General features: G+C 31.1%; 3 protein-coding genes across 3 annotated transcripts; 2 read left to right on the forward strand and 1 right to left on the reverse strand.

Annotated features, from left to right (window-relative positions):
* Positions 1 to 207: 207 nt before the first annotated feature.
* LOC131607852 (ubiquitin-like domain-containing CTD phosphatase) lies at positions 208 to 2,647 on the reverse strand. The gene is made up of 6 exons (XM_058879806.1): positions 2,278 to 2,647; positions 2,054 to 2,198; positions 1,800 to 1,914; positions 1,500 to 1,563; positions 1,178 to 1,343; positions 208 to 770 (listed from the first exon to the last, which is right to left on the reverse strand). Exons 1-6 carry the CDS (start codon positions 2,544 to 2,546, stop codon positions 525 to 527), a joined length of 1,005 nt encoding a protein of 334 aa, XP_058735789.1. The 5' UTR covers positions 2,547 to 2,647; the 3' UTR covers positions 208 to 524.
* A 3,372-nt stretch (positions 2,648 to 6,019) lies between these two features.
* LOC131603313 (uncharacterized) lies at positions 6,020 to 7,232 on the forward strand. The gene is made up of 2 exons (XM_058875610.1): positions 6,020 to 6,281; positions 6,404 to 7,232. The coding sequence occupies exons 1-2, from the start codon at positions 6,170 to 6,172 to the stop codon at positions 7,072 to 7,074; spliced, it is 783 nt and encodes a 260-aa protein (XP_058731593.1). The 5' UTR covers positions 6,020 to 6,169; the 3' UTR covers positions 7,075 to 7,232.
* An 11,146-nt stretch (positions 7,233 to 18,378) lies between these two features.
* On the forward strand, positions 18,379 to 23,026 carry LOC131603314 (guanosine nucleotide diphosphate dissociation inhibitor 1). Its single transcript, XM_058875611.1, has 13 exons — positions 18,379 to 18,657; positions 18,752 to 18,814; positions 18,902 to 18,985; positions 19,120 to 19,227; positions 19,323 to 19,495; positions 19,897 to 20,008; positions 20,138 to 20,218; positions 20,329 to 20,391; positions 20,932 to 21,033; positions 21,286 to 21,410; positions 22,062 to 22,272; positions 22,387 to 22,461; positions 22,789 to 23,026. The coding sequence occupies exons 1-13, from the start codon at positions 18,571 to 18,573 to the stop codon at positions 22,837 to 22,839; spliced, it is 1,335 nt and encodes a 444-aa protein (XP_058731594.1). The 5' UTR covers positions 18,379 to 18,570; the 3' UTR covers positions 22,840 to 23,026.
* Positions 23,027 to 23,255: the final 229 nt, after the last annotated feature.

Consider the following 23,255-nt stretch of genomic DNA (forward strand, 5'->3'; position numbering starts at 1 on the left):
ATTGGGATTTGGATTGGGTATGGTATGGCCCTTTGGACAAAATCTTGAGTGGATGCATTCTAAGTTCATTTGTGTTTTTTTCTCTAAAATAATTTGAAATTATCAACAAAAACAGTGTTATCGTGACTTCAAACATATTACAAACATTTTATGCAAAGAAATAAATTTCGAATCATACAATACAATACAGGACAAGGCCAAAAACCATATAGAAAACATTGAACTTGCACATTACTTTTTTTTAGGCAAAAGATAAAGCCACAAGCAACCTTTCTTATAAGGCAATTCAATAGCTATAGCATATTACGCATTATCTAGAAATAGAATAAATTAATAAATTCGGCTGCTAGTTATAGTTGTCACTTGTCACCAATTTCCTCAGTTTATAAGTGCATTTTAACATTTCTTTGGCAACAATATGATAAGGAAACAACCCCAAAACCCAGCTTTGATCCAAGTTTGTATATAAGGTTAGAAGCTTCATCTTGCTTAACAAATTCTTCTTATTGCTTTCTATTTATCACTCATCTGTGCCTACGCCTTTTCCCAGTATCCTCCGAGAATGACTCCCATTTATTATGATCAAGGTGACTCAAATCATCAAGCTCAGCAATGGCTAGTAAGTATTGGGTAAGTTTCACAAGCTCCTGGTCAGTGTCGCGGTTTGCATGAGCCTTCCTGAACGGTTTAATTGTCAAACCATTCTGCGGGTTCATCACAAAATTTCTTCGAAGGTCGTCAAACATAATAGTATTAGAAGCACTGTAGAACTGAAACAAAACAAGAAAGAAACCACCGTCAAGATAAACAGATCATGGCTGATTTTTGCAAAAAAATCTAACACTAGAAAACTTAAAACCAGATAGTGATTACAATTTGGCTTGTCAGATAGTTACAGTTTGCGTTTTAGTTTAAGTTATATCAACATTCTCCATACTCCACCAGTCTGCCTAGGGTTATATACTGTATAATACCACTAACACTGAACATCTTTTAAGTTTATAGAAAAACTTTACAATAGTACTTATTCCAGTTGTCCTGTTTCTCCCCAGAAAAAAAATGTAAACTTTGTGGGTGGCCGTATATGGAAAAGTATGACTATGACTATGATAGAACAAACATCTAAACCCAATTCTACTATTTACTTTGCATAATGAAGATATGACATTGTACATACCTCAGGGAACTGAGCCCAGATCAACCCAAGTGGCTTGCAATCAAAGACCCCACGTGAGGCTGTCTGGACAGTGATCATTGCCAAATGGTCAAGACATGCTGTAATTTTGTAGTTAGGATTGTCCAGAACCCCAAGTTGGCTCATCTTGAGGGTAATCCATTTCATACTGCAAGTCAAAAGATGAAGCATCGGATGAAACAAGCATACATTCATTCAATTATAGGGAACATAATATGTGTCCCAGTTGCAGTGAATCACAGCAAGTGTTATAGATTCTCCAAAAAGAACAAGATTTTTGATACAAGAGAAAAAATTAATGTACCTTGTCGCAGACCATATCATAATGTCATACTCAGCATAAACTGCTGTTAGAAACTCATGAAGGTCTGCAAAGAAGGATAAAAAAACATTGCATTCCAAAATCGCAAACACAGTAAATAATACTCCTTCCGTTCCAAATATTTGGTAGTGTTGACATTTTATTTATGTTTTTTGCATTGAAAAATAAGAATTTGCAAAACAGTCAATGATAAAGTCCTTAAACCACCAAAGATATGAAACGGAGGGTGTAACTAAACAAATAATTGAATGAAAAACAATTAAGAAGTGGAGAAAGCAATACAAGGTCTCATGAGTTGAAGAGGATTTTCGGCAGTAGACCGGTGATCAAAAAGGGTGTAATCAATATCCAGAACAAGGAGTTTCTTTCCTTGACGACAAGGGTTTTGAATCTCAACCTGCATTATCATAATCACATAATATAGTAAGGGTTTAATTTCGATACACTATATAAACAATCTCCTCAATTTTTTAATATCATGACACAACGAAAATGCAGAACAAATAAAAGAAATGAAATTGAGATAGTAGTATTACTTTGAAGTGATTAATGCGTCTGGTCAATTTCTGTTTGTTAACAAGCATATCTTTAGTATCAATAGCTTCTTCTTGAGCAAGTTCAAAATCATCGAGAATCTCAGGTGAATCCACAGGATCAACTATCAAATCCTCTTCAGTAGTACTGTTGTAACAAAAAGAACCAATTAAATCAATAAATTGAGAAACAAACAAACAAACCCTAAGAATGAGAGAAAGCGAACCCGATCATGGTGAATTTGACAGACGACTTATTGAGATCGATAGAAAGCTGAGAGAGTAAGAGAGAATCATCGTTGAGTTTAGAAGCAAGTTTAGGGTACAGAAGCTTCTGACGAATGGGTAAAACGTTGGTTACTTCGCAGATACGACGCTTGAGTTCTCCGACGGTGTCGTCGGCGCAGACTCGCACGGTGTATTCCTTTCCGGTCCATTTTACTTTCAGTGTTATCTCTTCCTCCGTCGCCGGTGATGAAGATGAACACGCCGCCATTTTTTCTTTGCTTCGTGTGTAGTGTAATGTAACTTCTCCTTCAACCTAACACCTTCACTTCAATTAGATTAGAATCTAACTAACTACCTAGGTCTTTACTTGTCACGCGTGGAATCCATATTTTAACTAGCATAAGAGGTGACTATAGTAAAAACATAAGGAAAGGTCTTATATGTAAAAATACAAATGATGTGACAATAATAACAAAAATGTTATTCATCAAATAACCAATAAAAAGACATGAGTTAGATTACTAAGAAAATATATTGTCAAAAAATATATATATTAGGTCTTTTAGATTTAAGCCATAATCTTAGTCTTTGGAGAGAAAGGGAGTGGGCATTTTGAAAAAAATAGAAGTATTGAGTGAAATGAATTGAATAATTTTGGTTGAGAGAGTTTTAGGACTAGGAGGTTTGTTTTTATTCATAAACCTCATAATATAAAGAATTCAAAATTTGTATCGAAGGAAAACTATGATGAGTTTTGGAGGGCTTACAAAATTTTTAAAATATCTTTAATGTTAATAAAGTATTCAAAAAATTACAAATATAATGATATACACCCTTTTATCATTATATACAAAATCATTTTTTCAAAAAACGTCAAATATTTTCCTTTATTTTTTATAAAAAAAAAATTCGGAAGTTTTTCCCTCCCCTCCCCTCCAAACTCCCAAACATAGCCAGAGAATTTCTCTTCATACATTTATACATTGGGCACGCTTTTACAAATTTTAAAATATTTTTAGATTTTTTCAGAGACATATCTCTAGACGCATCAAATTATACTTTTTGTTAAAATTTACTTTAGAGATACATCTCCATTTTTTTCTACATTATCACTGTATTGAAATCTTACAACTTCCATTCATAATTACTAGTCCATATACTATTATAGTGACAATAGTATAACAACAAAGAAAATATGATGCATAGTTCATGTCCATGCAAGTATACATGTTCTTCTATTTTCTTAATCCCAAGATGACATATCTATACATATTCAAGGTCAGAAGCGAACATATGCAAGTATGGAATTATGAATACGTTCGTCATCTGCGAAGTAATAAGTATAAGAGTATCGTACCCACAGAGAGTGCTACTACTTAGATATGACTTTGCATTAAAACTATTTTTTTGCTGTAAGCATAAGTAGGACAAAAAAACAACAATAGGTGATGGTTTTAGATCCAACGTTTTGATAATAAATTAAAATAAGCAAAGAGAACGATGTGTGTAAGAGTGTTGAGATAACGATAGTTGAGCTATGATCCATTAATAACTTTTAGTGTGTTCATGTGTTAATGATGAGTAACGTCGTGACATGCAAGGTCAGCAGGATCTAAAGGTGTATCTCTACAACAATCAGTAGCATGCATAAAAGGGCAAGGAAAGCAAATCTCTAAGTTCCACTTGTAACCCTAGTACATGTCCATTAAAAGTTCTGATCTTCCTTAATGATTGTAGTTTCTTATGTCTAAGCAACTAATTCAAGTAAATATATCTATTATACTTTTTCAACCATTTTTACTCATGAAATATACTTGTTGGATCTCTCACAACAACAAGCTTATACCTATCTCTAAGGTGATCAATCAAAGAAATATATGTTGGAGTTATAACACATGGTAAAGCATGCACTAATCACACAAGCATATAACATAAACACACTATTAATATTAACTTCACATAACTCAACTAAAAGGAGTTTAGCTCATAGTGAGTTGAGTACAAACAATGAACATGGTTCTCATAGAAAACATCTTAAGACAAGAAAATGCATAAAAGATAACAACCTAAGAGAGACTTAGAGTAGAACTTGAAACGGCTAAGTCTTCAAGAAGAAACTCTAGTCGCGCCAACGTTCATCAGCAAGCACAGGGATGAATGAGGAGAGGAAATGACAACGCTCTTCTGCAACACGCTTCAGGAAAATATGTAAACTTAGAACAAACGATGAACCCTTTCCAATGTTGCTTCAAGCTCCTTTTATAGGCCAAGGAATTAGAGTTTTTCGCCTATCTCATATCATGGGCCTATGGTCAAGAGTATCACCCAGTCCATTGCAATCAGCAACGTTTCAAACAAGACAAAGAGGATATTTGTACTACCGACCAGGGGGAGGGGACAAGGCGAAATGGACAGTCTAACGCAGCAGGTGCAGGCGGCCCGCATAGTATTTTTGTACCAGAATAGTTCTAGCGCTGCTTGCACTGCTTGGTTTCCACCTTGAATTTGAATTCATTCCACTATCTTTTTCAGTGCCATGTGAGTTTTTCCCTCCGTCAGTACTCCTTCATAATCCCTTGTTGCTAGCTTCCACGTGAGATTGATATTTCTTTATAGTTTCTCCTTCCTCACTCATAGCTCATCAACTATCTTGCCTAGTCGTGACTCAGCTTGCCTAATTGCTAACTTCTACACACAAAATAAATATTAAACTAACAAACGGGAACACCTAATGTGCTCCACACTAATTCGATTGAAATAACAAATAAATAGACAATTAAATAAATAAACATAAAAATAACATTAAACTAAATATTAATATAATGTATTAGCTCACTAAATAACGTGGATTAACATGGGTCAAGTGTGACATAGGATTCCAAAAGTTAAAAATGGTAGAAATGGTTTTCATAATTTAAATCAATATAAAATAATGAAATTTCAAGTTAGCTTTAAAAATTCCAACAAGACAACATTTAACTTTTCTGATGAAAAAACTAACGGACAGAGCAAAATATGTAACCGAAGAACCAAAATATATAACAGAAAGTTAGTTAATAGACCATTATGTAACTTTTTTTAGTCAAGGATCAAAACTAAACGTTGAAATATTGAATTAAATTAAGGATCAAAAGAAGTATTTGGCCAATATTAAAAAGAGAAAAAAGAATATGCACTTACACCGTAAACTATTTTTACACCGTAAATCAATATCTAATCAAGTCACACTTTTAATTTAAAAATATGAAAAAAGGATATACTTGACGGTGTAAAATAATGGACAAAACTTAGGTACAATTATTTAGGTGTGGTTCTTACTATTTTTCAATAAAAATAAGACAAATATACTTAACTATCATTTAGTGAGTGAAAATAGGAGAAATTTACATATGTGTAAGAGGAAATTATACACTTATCATATTTTCATTAGAAAATAGTAAGAACCACACATAAAGAATTGTACCTAAGTTTTGTCCTAAAATAATTTTATATTGTCAACCAATTACAATTATATTAAATGTCAAATCACACTGTTATTTAAAAAAAATTATGTGACACGGCTTAAATCTAGCAATAAAATTATTTTACTTTAAAATTATTTTACTTTGTTAATACAGTATCTTTGACCTCTTTAAAAATAGTGATATGACGACGTAATATTATAATTTTATAATTTTATGGGAGATGATACATCATTGTATAGCATCATAACCTCGTATTAAAAACCTTAAAATATATTTATAAAAGATGAATGAACTAAAATCAAAGTTAACTTCTTTTAGCTGCATGATTGAGTTAACTCCAAAACCATAAAGAAACAAAGAATTCAATGAATGATTTGAGTTAGTTGGCAATACAGAGCCTGAGCTGAAGTAAAGAGGAAGGGAAAAAATGACAGAAGCAAACAACCTGAGAGACGCCAGGAGACGAAAAAGAATCCTCCAACAAGGATCCGACCGTCTTGCCTTCATCCAGGGTCGCATCCAAACCCTCCCGCCTCCCGGTACCTAACCTCTTCTCTTCTCTTCTCTTTCATTTCAATTTTTCTCTTTTCTTATTGCTAATGCAATCATCCATTCTCAAACCCTAGAATTCAATTTTGATTTCACAACTGCTTTTCTTCAGATCTGCCTCACGCCACCGAGGAAGAGGAATACCCTAATTCCGTTTTGCAGAATCACGTTGATACCGAAAGAACCATCACCCAAACACCTATTTTCCCTGAAAAACAACAAACTGAAAGTGAGATTTTAAGTGTCCCCAATTCTGAAATTGAACCTGAACATGTACAAGAATCACAACCTCTATTTCAACCTCAACCGCCAACGGCACATCAAGATTCATCTAATGAAATTTCCCTGCAACAAACACGTGCAGAAGAACCTAGAAGTTTCAATTTCATAAACCCTAGCGACGTGACTAATGCTATTGATGCCTCGAGGTTTACGCGACTTTGTTGTTCAATTATAGTTGCACTATTGGTTGTTGCATCCTATCTAGGATTCTCTTTGATTAAGACTGTTATAAGCTTTAGACCACTTTACTTGGTTCTGCTCACAAATTCCTCTTTTGTTGTTGCGAAACTGTTTACTGGGAAACAAAGAGGCTCTGATGAAAGGTCGAGGAGAAAACAGAACAGCGCCAGCGACACCGCCGACTCTTCTGATCAATACGCTCAGCTTGCAAAAACATTGGAAATTGGGATGGTGCTAAAGACTGTGGCTGATGCTGTCTTCATGGATTGTGCTGTCTATGCTATTGTACTCATATGCAGTCTTTCCCTTGTGCAGCACTGACATAAGGGCTTCTTATACTTGGTTTGAATTTTGAACCCTTTTCCTTTTGTTCATTGACTTCATTGTTTTTGTGAGTTACCCCTCAACTAGGATTGTTAAATAGTATTAGTGCAGTGATTACTTTTATTCTGTGTCAATTTGATTGCTTTTTGCTTTCACTATTCATTCGCACATGTTTCTTGTGATTTTTAGATTTACTAGATTACAGATTTACTCGTTCTTTTCTTTTTTATGTCAACTAATCTATTTATATGAAGTACTCAACATCATGAAAATTAAGGCGTTAGACTTCCTTTGATATGAACCCTCTTCATTAGATGCAAGTTTTAGAGTTAGATATTGTACAATGTTTGGTGAATTATGCATCTTAGAAATTACACTAACCTTAATCAAACTTGCAATTATCCTGCAACCAGAGTGATTAGATAAATTCTTTGTCAAGGTACTCAATGATGAGATAGTTTACCTTTTCTAGGGTTTGTTTGTGCATAAGTTAAAATGATGAAGATTATCTAATGAGATATGCAGCGAGTGAAAAATTAAATGAGAATAAGAGAGATAATAATAAGAAAATTGGAGGTATGAAAGTTATACAGATCAGTTTAGATTGACCTCAAGTTTTGTTCCCTTTTCGCCTTAATCTACTATTAGTTTAAATAATAGAGCTTATTTAAACATTCAATTTTAAACATCATATTTGACATCGTATAACAAAGTCGGTTGTGGCATTGGCTCCTGCTTTTTGTAATTGTCTGTCTTTGTATTTGACTTTACTATTGGATTAACGTCAGCCTCTTTGTTTGCATGATTTTGTTTCATCATTTATCTCTTTGAACGATTTTGTTTTATTATTTTATGTCTTGAATGATTTTATTTCATCATTATGCGTCACCAATGATTTTGTTTCATCATTACTTTGACGTCTCTTATGGCGTCCAACCAATGGTATTTTCCCTTTCCCTGCTCCAATTGATAACCTGGATTGAGGCGAACGTGTTTAGGGCTTCACCGTCTGCGCTCTAGAGTGACTAGATATCAAGGGGTGCCTGGTACAGTATTGATTGTGTTGCTTTTAAATTTCGAGCTTAATCGTGTTTTCAGCCATGCTCTGTTTTTCCCCAAAAAGAAACTCATAAAATATAGTAAAAAGTCATTTCATTCTTCAATTTAATGATGTTATATTCTTGAGGCGTTGGCCATTATGCAATTATATTTAAACTATAGATGACTTAGCCGAAATATCGTTTCAACTTTGTGGTGTTCCATGTCCTTGGGACAAGCTCTTGGGATAAAGTTTTGAGGGTGTAGGCTTTGTGTTTGTGCTAACCTTGATTCGGTACGCTCCTTCCCAATTAGGGACATGTTTACTATCTTCGAAGTTTTTCCTCCGAAGTTAGCCCTTCGCACCACGAGATCACCAAGTTAAAAACTCCAGGCCTCACTTTCTTGTTGTATTTGACGATTGCAGCTTGTTTCACTACGGCGTATCTGAGGGTGGCAAAACATCTTTCTTCTTCTAAAAGTTTAACTCCTCCCTGATGGTTTGCATGTTGTCTTCCACTGGCAGGGATTTACTGTCCTCCACCTAAGCTCTCCTATTTTGACGAGGATGACAACTTAGGTCCTGTAAGTGAGCCTAAACGCGTGGGAGCTCTTCAACCTAATTTACCTTAGATCTTTTGAGTCTTCTCTTCAATCCTCTCAACAGAATCCGGTTGGCAGCTTCATTGCAAAATGATGTTTTTTTAAGTATTCAAAGAGTTTTATTTTTTTTTTTATTTTTATGCGTAAATCTCGTAAACAGTGATAACAAGTTGTGGGATTCCATATCTTGCAATGTTTCGTTTGAAGAATTTTTGTATGTTGGCCGCAATGATTTTTGCTAAGGCATCTGTTCCTACCCACTTGTCCCACTTGTTTAAATAAGCTACTGCCGCTATTAAGAAATTTAGTTGCCCCAAGGCCAAGGGAAAAGATCGAGGATGTCCGTGTCCCACTGCAAGAAAGGCCAGGGTGCAATTAATAATGGAAGCATCTGCAAGACAAATTCCCTTCTAAGAAAAACCTATTCAAGCGAAAAGTCATTGTTGACCTTAAGGATATCTCTAGTATCCTCTCCTCTGTGGGAATTGGCTTGAATCAACTTTTGTAGTCTAGCTTCTAGTATTTGATATTTGATATAAGACTTTAGGTGGTTAGAGGTTTCACTTGGCTCTTTCTAGAGAGTTAGGGTGTTTTTTTAGTTTTTTACTATTTCTTTAGGTAGTAGAGCTAAGTCTAGTAGTGGTTTTGCCATGATTTTGCATAGTTTGCCTGGTTAGTTCTTTATAGGTGGTAAGTAGTTTTCTTTAGCTCTTAATTTTTTTAAAATGTTTATCGACCTCCTAACTAATTTTTTGTATGCATTGGGCTGACATCTTGGCTAGTTTAGGTCTAACCTTTAGAAAGTATAAGTGGTGGGATATCATTCATAGTGATATCAAAAATGCATATATTAGAAATTTGCAAGGTTTACATAATTTTAGATTTTGTAAGTTGGTTTTGGCCTAGTCTCCTTCATTTTTGTTCCTCTCTCCATTATTAAATCTTTGGGCTTTGCTCCTTTTTAAAAAAGATAGATAAATTATGTTTGACCATTAATCTGGCCTATGTTAAATTTATGAATAAAAAAATCATTATATACAAATTTAATATTTTTACATATTATACCAATTATATTTTACACATTATTCAAAAGTTACAAATTAGTTTTTAATAATTTTTCAATTTTACAAATCAATCCTTTAAAATTTCAAAATGTACAAATTTGATCCTTATATTTTCAAAATTTAAATTTAATTTAAAACTTTTAAATTTTATAAAAATGACCCTCAAAATTTAATAATGAATAATTTTTTAATATTTTATTCAAAAAAATTAAAAAAAAAAAATTCAATTGAGTATTTGAATTACTTAGAATTCTAAACTCTTTAAATTTTTTTTAATTATTTCATCCAAACATATCGTGAGGTTGATTTAATGATCTTTGACTTATTTATTACTCAAGTTGTTAAGAATCAACTACGAACTGTATTAGAATTAAAGCTGGTCATAACTAATAACTGTAAGTATATATATGGCTAAAAGACAACATTGGTTATTAAGAAATTAGGGTGCGTTTGATTTGCAAAACATGAAGTACTGGACAGAACAGTACTAGACAGTACATAACAGTACAAGACAACTTTTTGTATTGTACTGTGTTTGATGGTTACTGGACTGGACAACTGTTTTCTCGATTTTGCTTGATATGTTTATGCACCAAACAAAATAATATAATTTCTAATATAATATTATTTATTGATATGTAAGTATAATATTTATGAATCAAAATATTAAATAATAAGAAAGAAAAGATGAAGAAATAGTTTTTCTACTCTATTTTGTTTAATATGTTTATGCAGCAGACAAAATAATATAATTTTTTATACAATATTTTTGAATCAAAATATTAAATAATGAGAAGAGAAGAAAAATAATAAATTGAGATTTTTTCTCTACTTTATTTGATATGTCAATGAACCGAATAAAAACAGTATAATTTTTATTATAACATTTTTTTATATATAAAATATTAATATTATATTTATGAATTAAAATATTAAATAATAATATAGAGAGTAAAAAAAAATAATGTTTTGATACTTTTTTGATAATTAGTGTTTGGGAGAAAAAGTTGTCCCATGGTTTAGTGGGAGACAAGAAATTATGATTTTGTCCAGTACCTTGCTATATTTTTTGTCCAGTGCCACGATTAGTTTCTGCATCAAACAGAGTACAAAAAAAGTTGTCCTGTCCAGTACCTCGTTTTTTAGCAAATCAAACGCACCCTTAGAGTTTTCGTGTTGTTGCAAGATGAATGATGTGATGAGAATAATTATGCTTTCCTGTGTAGTACATTGGTGTCACAAAATTCTCTCTATCCACTTGGGCAAATTTTCAATTTGTTTATAATATTACAACAATAATATAAATTTTCAGTATTTAATAAAGGATTAATACCTTTTTTCACCTCTGTCATATGGTTTGAAAAATCAATTAAGAGTATTAAGGTCATTGTGTTGGGTGAATATATGAGATCGAAAATCAATTAATTAAAAAGTTAAAAAAAACACTCTCACATCAGACTTTTTGATGATGTGGCATGATAAAGGTCAGAAATGAAACATTTGAAATTTGTTAAGGTAATTATTGCAACTTTTTTATTGGCAGGGAGATTTTTGAAACCGACCCCATATGGCAGAGGTGAAAATATGTATTAACCTTTTAATAAATTATTTAATATTTTAACTATTAAGAATGAATTAGTTTATTAAAAATTAAATATTAAATAGTTGAAATAATATAATCATTAAAAGTTAACTATTAATTACTCCCTCCGTCTCATAATAAGTGTCCCATTTGCAGTTTTTCTTTGTCTCAAATTAATTGTCCATTTACAATTCCATTGCATCAATCATTATTATTTTTCCACTATTATACCCCTATTTATTAACTTTCACGTTATTCAACTTCTATTAATAGGGGTATTCTAGTAAATGACATTAACTTTTTTACTAAAATCAACACATCCAATCATTTTCTTAAAAACCGCGCATTGCTCAAATGGGACACTTATTATGAGACGGAGGGAGTAAATGATTAAATAAATTAATTTTAACTATTAATTTATTAAATTACAAAATAATTAAATATTAAATAAATTTAATTGGAATACACTGACAATGTAAATAAATTTTACACTGTCAGTGAATGGTAACAATCCGATCTTAGATTATATTTCTTTTATTTTAAATATATCTAAAGTAATAATTATGAATTGTAATGATTCACTGATCGTGTAAAACTTTTTACATAACAAATAATCTCATAGTTAAAATAATTCAATTATTTAATCATTAAAATGTTAAATATTTTATTAAAAATTTATTTATTATAGTTATTACATATTTTTCAACTATTGAATTAGTAATTTAACTATTTAATATTTTAACTATTCATATCTTAACTATTAATATTTTAAATATTTAATTTATTGGATTATTTAGTTGAAATATTAAATAGTTAAAAAAAAATTATTTAATCATTAAAATATAAAATAGTTTATTAAAATAAATTCTTTAAGATTCAAAATTTTTATATTTAAATTTTTATAATAAATAAATATTTGTTGCTATCCAATAACAATAAATATTATAATTTGTTATTATTATAATAAATAATTTGCTGCTATTATAAATATTTTTAAAATATGTTTAAATATTTTAAAAGTTTCATGTAAAAAAAAATTCAACACAATTTTTTTCAATCCAAAATATTTTAATTATTATTTTATTATATTTAGAATTTTAAGCAAATTTTAACTTTACAATATATATTTGCTGTTAATATCCATCATATACATAAGCATTGCAAATTATAATTAAAAAATAGGAGTGGCTTAGTGGAGAGCAATGAACCACGTAGGTGTTTTTGTAACTATTATAATTTGCTATTATTATAATAAATAAATTATACGTACACATTGATATACAATTGATATAGGAATAAAAATATAAGATTCAAGTGATTACATAATTCATTAAGTCTTCAAAACTAAATTATGTAGTTTTAAGCTTAAATAACATTTGAACTCATGTGTAATGTTTATCATCAATGATAAGTAAGATAGAGTGGCAATTTTTGTAATTTTCATTTCTAATCTTATGTTTTCACTATTCTCAATAAATTTCATTTTTAAGTAATGTTTATAGATATGATTCAACCAAGAAAAAAATCTTAACAAACCAGTCATTTATCTATATTAATCTTTAATCTTAACAAACCATCAAAAGTCACTAATAAAAATAAACGTTATAATAATACAAATTTATTGATAAAAATAAATAAAAAATATTAAAGATCATAAACATGACATTACTATGTTTTTTTTTTTTGTTTTTGCACAAAATGATGTTATAATTTAAAAAAAAAAACAAACAAACATGAAATTTATTTTGACAATTAAAACTAGCTAAAATATAAAAAATCTATAAAAACTACCCTTAATAAAAATAATACAGCAACAAAAATTATCCATTTGAAATCTATTTGTTAGGCTTGGCTTTAATCAATGGAAAAAGAATCAAATCAAAAGTTATGAAAAATCTTAATCAAAACCCATAAAATGAATGTGATGTCTCTAAACAGTTACTAATTAAATTGATTTAATCGAATAAATAAAATATTTTATTAGTTCTATTTATGTAAAATCGTTTAATTTGTTTATTATGGTTTAAATGTTTCTTTGAAATTTTAACTAAATATTTTTTAATATTTTTTTATAAAAATAGTTAAACTATTTCAATATGAAAAGTTTTAAAGTGAAAAATTATTTATACTCTCCTTGTACTTATTCGCGTAATTTTATCTTCATACATGAGCCAATATTATGCTTAAAATATGAATGACAAAAAAAAAGTAATTTATGCATGAGGCATGGACAAAAATAAAATAAAATAAAAATGTCTCACTAAAAAAATCTAAAGTTAAAAATAAAATGCATTAGACATGATTTGTAAATTGTAGGGGAAAAAAGATTATTAGAATATTTTATTTGCAATTCTTTTATTGGAAACTTTTATGAAAAGTTATTAAAAATAATTTAATAATTTAATAATTTTTTGGAATTTTAATTTGTCGATACTTATAGAAGACGGATAAATGATCTAATATTGGTTTTTATAAGAAATTATTTAAATCAACTTCGTGTTATAAGTTTTCATTTTAAGTCTACTTTAATATTTATTTTAACAAAAACATGTCATGTATATTATTAGATTAAGTATAAGTTGAGATATCATACAACAATGAACTAACTATGAAATAAAATACTTATTTAGTTGTGTGTAGAATTGTTTGGATTTATTCTTGTATGGTTTAAATGTTTTTATAAATTAAAAAAAATCAAATAAGAAATAATAAAAATTAAACTAAAATAATAAAAATTAAACTATTTTGACGTGCAAACATGTTTTAGAGTGAAGACTTGCTTTTATTACCATAAAACTCTTCTATTATTTATACTCACAACTTCATCTTCATGCATAAGCCAAGAGTATGCATAAAATATAAATAAAAAAATTATGCATGAAACAAAGACAAAATAAAAAAGAAAAAATGCATGAAACAAAGACAAAATAAAAAAGAAAAAATGCATGAAACAAAGACAAGATAAAAAATATGTGAAACATGAAGTGCAATGCATGTGCTCCATTATAAGAATCTTCATTATAAATCAAAATGCATGTGACATGATTCAATTAAGATAAGAATTATTTTCTTTTGAGAATTGTTATTGAAAATAAAAATTTAATGAATTTTCAAAAAGATATATCTTTAAAATGATTTTTATAATAAAAATTATCAAAATAATTTTATATTTTAATGATTTTTTAAAATTTAATATAAAAAAGTCATTGAAAACAAATGAAATACAAGAAGAAAAAGTGGGAGACAATATGACAAACAAAAATTAAAGGTTTAATTAATTTCGAGATCCATTAACTTAATTTATAATTTTATGTTGGTCTCTTAATTAATAAATATTATTTTTAAGTTCTTCAACTTGGTTTTTTTTGTGAAACATGGAAAAAAAAATTAGATTTTTTTTTCTTTTCATCAATTTTATTCATTATTTGTATCGGACAGGCAAATCTCATCTTATCGAAATGTATTACTTCTAATATATACTTTGTTGATAAATTCTTTAGAACTAAAAAAATAATAAAATAGATTTTTGAAAATTCGGGTAATATTATTCTTAAACTTTATAATTATAAATCACTCTAATATAAATAACATCATAGCTCTCTATTTAAAATAAAATATTCATTAATCTTTAATGAAAATATTATAATCTTCAATGCCATAAATAATAATCCTTGATCAAACGCCGAAGGCACATAAACTTGTTCCCAATTCGAAGCAAGGTATTTTGTTGTCCTTTATTTTTATTTGCGAACACAACTTACTTGCTGCCAATTCAAAATAAAGAGTTCATTTAAAGGATGAATATGTATAGAGTATCATAGTAATCTTCAATGCAAAGGTGAGACACAAACTTGATCCTGATCTAAAGCAAAGCATATATGCTTATCTAAAAAATAATTAAAAAACACTAAAGTTATTTAAAAGAACTTAAAAGAATTATAGGAACACAAAGCAGAATTTAATGCTTTTCTAAAGATACAAAATATATTAAACTCTTATTTTTATTCCAATTACAATTATTGTGCAGTTTGTAAGACTTAAGACACACAGTTTCAATGACATAAAGAAAATAATTAAATGATCCGAACATGTGCACTTTTTCTCCCTTGAGATAGGCTACTCCTTCCACAAAAGTCTTATCAACGGTCCAAATCCGTCAGACGACTAACCGCGATTCACTTCTTACTCCACGCTTTTAGTTTTCAAGCGTTTTTCCTATTTTAGTGACAAAGCATGTCATTTACCAGGTATTCAAAATTATTCTTACTCGCACATCACATTTTCACCCTCTTATTGACTTGAGCGTTTGAGTGCAAACTTTGCAGATTATCCGAAAGCACCTGGTTAATCTGACTTAAAGTCCCTTTACTGGTCCAATGTAATTCTTCTTACCATTGAGACTCTCAACAATATTTTTGACTATAGCTCAATTCTATTGTATCCTTTGTTCACTGCCAACTTGATACTCTCCAAAACCTCCATACTTCTGCCACTTATATATTGCATATACTGATGTATTTCGATAAACCTCCAAACCAACTCCCCTTGTGATCACAAAGAAACCCTCCACAGACTACCTTATAATGCTTAATCACCGCCCCATCCATATTTAATCCAATCTAGCCATCTGTTGGCGGAATCCATCTGATATTCTTCACAACCTGCAAGTTCACGATTATGTCTTGTTGGAAAGGCGCACTAGCAGAGTATTCTTGCACCCTGTTTATAATAAAGTGAATTAAATTACTAGGCATAACATATGTTTCATCATGCTTCATCTTATTCATCCAATACAACAAAGTATGACATGTTGTTGCCCACACTTCTCCCCAATTCATGAAGCCATCGGATTTATCCCTGTTAGTTAGATTCCTAGAGATCCAAACTTGTAAATTAACATCAAAGAAATCAGAAATGTGGTACTCTCAGATCAATTGCAACCACACAACCATTGCTGTTAGAACAATATTTGATTCTGCATTCAATCTTTAGTTTTGATGATAACAATACATATATTTTACATGTAACAATTTTATACTCTAATAGTTTCTTGAGTGTGCAAATTAATTATTTTGATTATTTATGGATTGCTATCTAAAAGATCATCAAAATCAGCACTGACACATCTCAGAAGAACTATTCATTCATTTTTGAAGTAACATCAGCAATTATGAAGAATTTTGAATGTTCGTTAGAAAAAGATTATCAAGTATTTCTAAGATAAGCTACTATTCCAAATCAGAAGTCAATATTTCAAAGCTCATATAAGCTTTTGCTTCCAGCTCAGAAATCAATATATGTCATTCAGATAAGCTGTTGCGTTCAACTCAAAAGACAACGTTATGACTGTGAAGACTCAAATACTCTTGGGATATTCACGTTACTTGATCTCTTATATGCTTTCACTACTTTAGATCAGTATATTTTTAAAAGGTAAGATCAGAAACTTACGCTAGAAGCATAATGGTACAATAGTACATCACCTTATCCACTATTGCAAGGACGTATGTACAACCCCAATTTTTTTTGTGCTCTTTGCCTCCCACGATCACGTTTGATCCGTTATGTCAGCTAGCAAGGAAATGATGTCTTGTCCTTCTCAACGGTCTACTTTTTGGGACTATATTTAGAGGCACTCACCTTTGAAGAAAAATGAAGAAGAAACGTTGTGAAGTTGCGAAGCTGCTGTTCAACTATTATTCAATTACTGCATACTAAACTTCAACGTGAAAGAAAAGCAAGAGAAAGAAATCAGAGAGATTATATTATTCTAAACACTCCATTGTGAGAAATCTATTTCTAAGAGAATCCCTATAACACAAGAGTTGTTGCTCATTATTTGTGTTAACATTTGTTCTTCAATTTTGTTTCATTATGCTTATTTAGAAGCATTTTTGTAAATACTTTTCATTGTAAATATGTTGAGATTTGTTTTCCTTAAGTGACTAGGTTGTTAGTCTGAATACTTGAGAGGGCTAAGGTGTCTTTCTAGACTTTTAGAGGTTGTTTGTAATCTTTCAAGATTAGTGGATTAAGTTATTTCTAAGGCGAAATCACCTTGGCGGGTGGACAAGATTAATCTTTTTTAAGGTGAACTTGTAAAAACAGAAAGTGTCGTTCTCTCTTTCTCATCTTGTCTATCTCATTTGATTTGGTGAATAGTTTATCTATAAAAAAAAGCTTTTGAAAATCCAATTCAAACTCCCCTTTCTTGTGTTTTTCTCAACCTTCAATAATCATATAACAATCTCTTAACACGTGAATGATAATCTCAGTTGCATCCTCACAGTATAAGCACCAAGGATCACAAAAAAAGTTTGTGCAGGTACTCAATTGTCAGCAATCTGTTGTGATTAATCATCCAAACAAAAGCCTCTATCCTCTTAAGAATTCTCATACTCTAAATGTGTTTCCAAGTTTGGACAAATTCACTTATGCCTAACAATTAGTTTCCCATATGCACTAGATACATAAAAGGCTCCATTATGTGTTTCTCTCCATAAACAAACATCTTCACCATGATCAACTCTTGGTAGATGAATGGATGGAATTTCCACAACAATATCTCGGTCGAATAAGTTGTTAAAAAGACTAAGGAAGGAGAATAGTCTGACGTGAATATAACATCAAATGCTTTCGTAGTTGCATCGCTGAAAGTCTTTCGTAGATACACCAATGGAACACATGAGCTTTAAAACAAAAAAAGTACTTCCGAAGTTACATCTACGAAAACAGGAGATATTTTTGACAACGCGCATGTTGTAAAAGAGACCCAAAAGAGTGTTAGAGTTTCTCTTATTTTTTTTCAACACCAATTTTTATTACCTTTTGATTTTTTAACCTGTGTCATAATAAAAGTTAGAATAAAATAGAAATATATTCACATAATAATCATATTTCATCATGGCTCATATTTAAAAGATGCCTTAAAAAAATACCATAAAAAAGAAAGAGAAAATAGAAAAAAGAAAATAAAAAAAGCAGAAAAAAAATAAAATAAAGAAAGGTTCCACAAGTGTCGTTAAATTGCATCACCCATCACCACCACCGAATAGAAGCAATCTCTGAAGACAAAGTGTTTGCGTTACACTCTTTGACAATCAAATCAAGATCCATCTTTCTTCTCCCGTCCTTTTCTGATTTCGATTTCAACCAAACTCACGAAACCCTAAACCCCCTTTTCGTTCCGATCCGAGATCCAAGAAAATGGATGAAGAGTACGACGTCATCGTTTTGGGAACCGGTCTCAAGGAATGCATTCTCAGTGGTCTTCTCTCCGTCGACGGCCTCAAGGTAACAACACTTCACACACCGTTCCGTTTTCTGTTATCGATTCAGTGATAGATCCAATCGATCGATGAATTTTGTTTGATTCGTTCGTGTTTAGGTTCTTCATATGGATAGAAATGACTACTACGGAGGAGAATCCACCTCGCTCAATCTTATTCAGGTTCTTTTTGATATAAATCTTATCCGAATTTGTTAACTCTGAAATGAATGATGATTTGATTTATATTTTTGATTTTTGATGATTCAGCTTTGGAAGAAATTCAGAGGAGATGATAAGCCTCCTCCACACTTGGGTTCTAGCAAAGACTATAACATTGATATGAATCCCAAGGTTGGTTATTCATTTTCCGTTTTCTTGTTTTTAATTCTTTAGGTCCATTACTGGTTCGTGTGATATATTTGTTTTCCGTTTACTTGTTTTATGATATGATTGTCAATATTCTGAAATTATTTTTGGATGGCTAGTTCATTATGGCTAATGGCATGTTAGTGAGGGTTCTCATTCATACTGATGTTACCAAGTATCTCTATTTTAAAGCTGTGGATGGAAGTTTTGTCTTTAACAAAGCCAAGGTATGTTTGTGTTTTGTTTCTTCTTTTCACATTGATTGCGTTGGATATATGATGATGCATTGATTGCTTTCTGCTGGGAAATTTCTCTTTTATAGGTTCACAAGGTACCTTCGAATGACATGGAGGCCTTGAAGTCCCCGCTTATGGGGATATTTGAAAAACGACGTGCACGCAAGTTTTTCATTTATGTTCAAGATTATAATGAGAGTGATCCTAAAACTCATGAAGGGTTGGACTTGACAAGAGTTACTACTAAGGATCTGATTGCGTATGTATATGTGCCCTTTCTATTGCTTTTAATACTCTGCGTAATCAGTTGGAAATTGGTTTGGAACTAACTGCCATGTCTTTTGACTTAATATGGTATCATCTTTAATTTTTTAGTCCGAGTCGATAGTGAAATGTAAGTGTATGGACATGTCTTCTATCAGTTTTATATACAGATTATGCACATTCTTGAATTCAAATTCTAAAAGTATGTGGCGATTTACCTTAAGTTGGCATTTATATTTATGTAAATATGTAATTGCGTGTCAAATTCATTTTGCATGTCATGATATAGTTCTCCTCATCCCTATATTCCTATACTAAGAAGGAAAGTATAACATTTTATGGTTGGTCAGGAAAATATTTTAAGATCCTTTTGCCGTTCTTGTTTACCCATGGCAGAAAATTTGGCCTTGATGATAACACCGTGGATTTCATTGGTCATGCTTTGGCGCTTCATAGAGATGATCGCTACTTGAGTGAGCCAGCTCTGGACACTGTGAAGAGAATGAAAGTGAGTATGCTTGATTATTATGAACTTGTTATTCTTTCTGAGTTATGGATTCTTAATTGGAAGTTTCATCTATTCCGCTTGGATCGTTATTTGTGTCCTTGTTCATGGGCTTATATTTCCTACTCGTAGTTATATGCAGAGTCTCTTGCGCGATTTCAAGGGGGATCACCCTACATATACCCTTTGTATGGTTTAGGAGAGCTTCCCCAGGTATCCCTGCCTACATCTATATTTACCTGTCTGCTCTCTCCTGTTGAGGATGTAGTGTGTTGGACTTGTTTTGCTCTTGGTTTTTAATTCTTTATCTTTTGTTGGTTCAGGCATTTGCAAGGCTTAGTGCTGTTTATGGTGGTACCTATATGTTGAATAAACCTGAATGCAAGGTAGACATACAATTATACACTGATATGGATATATACACACACTCTCTTATGTTTTCATATAATTCACACTAATGTGTGACTTGGCTCACTTGACAGTTACAACTTTCTCTAGAAACTTTTTTGGATTGATCCATTTGCTTAGTTATTATCTAGATCTTGAATGAAATCATCCAAAATATATATCTAATAAAATTTGTTGATATTGTAGTTTCTTTGAATTAGTTAATGTTTGTTGGAAGACACTTTTATTGAGTGGGAAACAATATTGAATCATGTGAAAATTCATGCGCATTGTACTAGGTTATATGGGAAAAATGATTAATTCGGTTATTTGGTTTTGATTTACAGCGCTGTTAAATGAATCCTGTCCCAATATACACGGCCTCTTATACTCGTTGAACGTGTCATTTATTTTGTCAATTGCTTTCAAATGGAATATCCTACCCTTTCTTTTTAATTGTTATTTTGATCTGCATTTGAACAATCTGTCAGTATACATTCTTTCCTTAGAAATTGCTTATTATTTTGTTTGAATTCCAGGTAGAATTTGATGCTGAAGGAAAGGTTACTGGTGTCACATCTGAAGGGGAAACTGCCAAATGCAAAAAAGTTGTTTGTGATCCATCATATTTGCCCGGCAAGGTAATAGAATCAATTCCTATTCTTGACTACATGCTGCCAGTTCAGGTTATAGTGAGACTGAAAATTTCTTTGCTCCTAAAATCTCTATGCTAATAATCTACTGTGGACTTTCTTCTTGAAGGAAGTTTGTCCTGACTAAAGTTAGAAAAAAATGAAATTAGTGCCAAATGTTGAACTGATTTTAATCTCTGAAATGACTCTTGATGGAGGATTGCCCCATTGTCTTAATCAAAATTTCAACCATTTCAACAGGTGAGGAAGGTTGGTAAGGTTGCAAGGGCAATAGCCATCATGAGCCATCCGATCCCCAGCACCAATGACTCCCAATCGGTGCAAGTTATTCTCCCACAGAAGCAATTGGGTCGAAAGTCAGACATGTAAGTTATCAACTAGTATAACAGAAAATATATATTGGGTTAGATTCATAGAATCTATTGCAGTAGATATGCAGTAGATCGACAAGATATATCCTGCTATTTAGACTATCAAAATAAGACTTGTTTATCATTCAATTGTAAGTTCTTCCAATGACTTGGGGTTTCTTAGGGATGCTAATGTCCATATTTCTGAAAACTTTGTGTCTGACCTATAACTGAGAGACTCCCTCAGGTCTTGAATATAAGCAACAAAAAAGTCACGTTTTATGGTCTCAAATGTAAACAAATCTTAACTAATTCTATTTTACGTATTTAATTCTATCATTCCTAAAATACCATTTAATTAATTTGAATTTTATTTTTCAATAAATATTTTAATATCCATGGAACGAGTTCCCATGTTGGTATTTGAAAAAATACAATTACTTTTTTCATTCCTCTAAATTAAGCAAACTACTTTTCTTAAAGGGTGTGAGGGTTTTTTCTTTTTTGGCTTATATATAGGAGACATGAGGGAGTTTTGTTTTACTATTTAGTGACCCCTGTACATGAAATTTTTTTATTAATAATATTTTGAGCATTGATATCTAAAAGATGGTAGATCATATTTTTCCTGTTTCACTGATTGTTTGATTTTGTTTTCCTGGGCAGGTACCTATTCTGTTGCTCGTATTCTCACAATGTTTGCCCAAAGGGAAAATATATTGCATTTGTATCAACTGAGGCAGAGACAGATCAGCCTGCTATTGAACTTAAACCTGGAATTGACCTTCTAGGACCCGTTGAGGAGATATTTTTTGATATGTACGATAGATTTGAACCAGTCAACGAACCCACTCTAGACAACTGCTTTATATCGACAGTGAGTTTACTTTATCTTACACATATACTTATGCATTCTATCAGTAAGTCAATTATAATATATACTTATGCATACTATAAATAAGTCAACTGTAATATTTAATTTTTTCAACAGAGTTATGATGCTACCACACACTTTGAATCAACCGTAGTGGATGTCCTCAACATGTATACATTGATAACCGGCAAGGTACTTTTTCTGTTCTAGTGGCCAATTGTTTTCTGTGCTTGCTTTTACCGTAGTCATTTACTCCAATAGTCAAGACTATGATGATTGTAATCTATCATAGTATGCATCTTTGTTTTTTAATTCATTCATATCCTTATACACAACAAAACGAAGATTCTAAATAACCCCGCAATGAGATTGATAGGAATCCCATGAATGTACTGGTCTGACCCTGCGGTTGTGCATCAGATATCTACAAAATATTCATCATATTCTCGTGATAGTTGTGATTAATTGGTTAATTTCATGATTTTGGGAATTCTTAACATGGTGAACGAACTTGAACAGGTTCTCGACCTCTCTGTGGATCTTAGTGCCGCCAGCGCCGCAGAAGAGTAAAGAAAAAAGAATGATGATTTCCTTTGTGTTTGTTATGTGTTGCCAATGGAATCCTTGGACTTTATGACAAATGTTATCAGTTTATAATAAGTTATTATATAGATTGTTTTTGTTTTGATAAAAGAAAACTCTGAATCTTGTAGAACAGATTTGTTTGCAGGGAGTGCATTTGTTATCTTGACATGTATGATGTGTGCTGCATTTCTTTTAGTTACTTGATAGAGCTTTATTTTTTCTCTTTGGTACAAATGGCCCTTTTTTTAGCGATCAAGTAGTATTTATTATTTGAGGAAGTCTCGAGTAAAATAAGGTTATGTTTGTAAAAGGTAGCTGATAAGCTAGTTGAATTTGAATTTCACATTTTCTTTGATGAAGTCTCATTTTGATTTCCTGAAAAATAACGCAACTTAATTTTA

Source organism: Vicia villosa, linkage group LG5, assembly GCF_029867415.1.
Source record: "Vicia villosa cultivar HV-30 ecotype Madison, WI linkage group LG5, Vvil1.0, whole genome shotgun sequence".
Taxonomy (NCBI): Eukaryota; Viridiplantae; Streptophyta; class Magnoliopsida; order Fabales; family Fabaceae; genus Vicia; species Vicia villosa.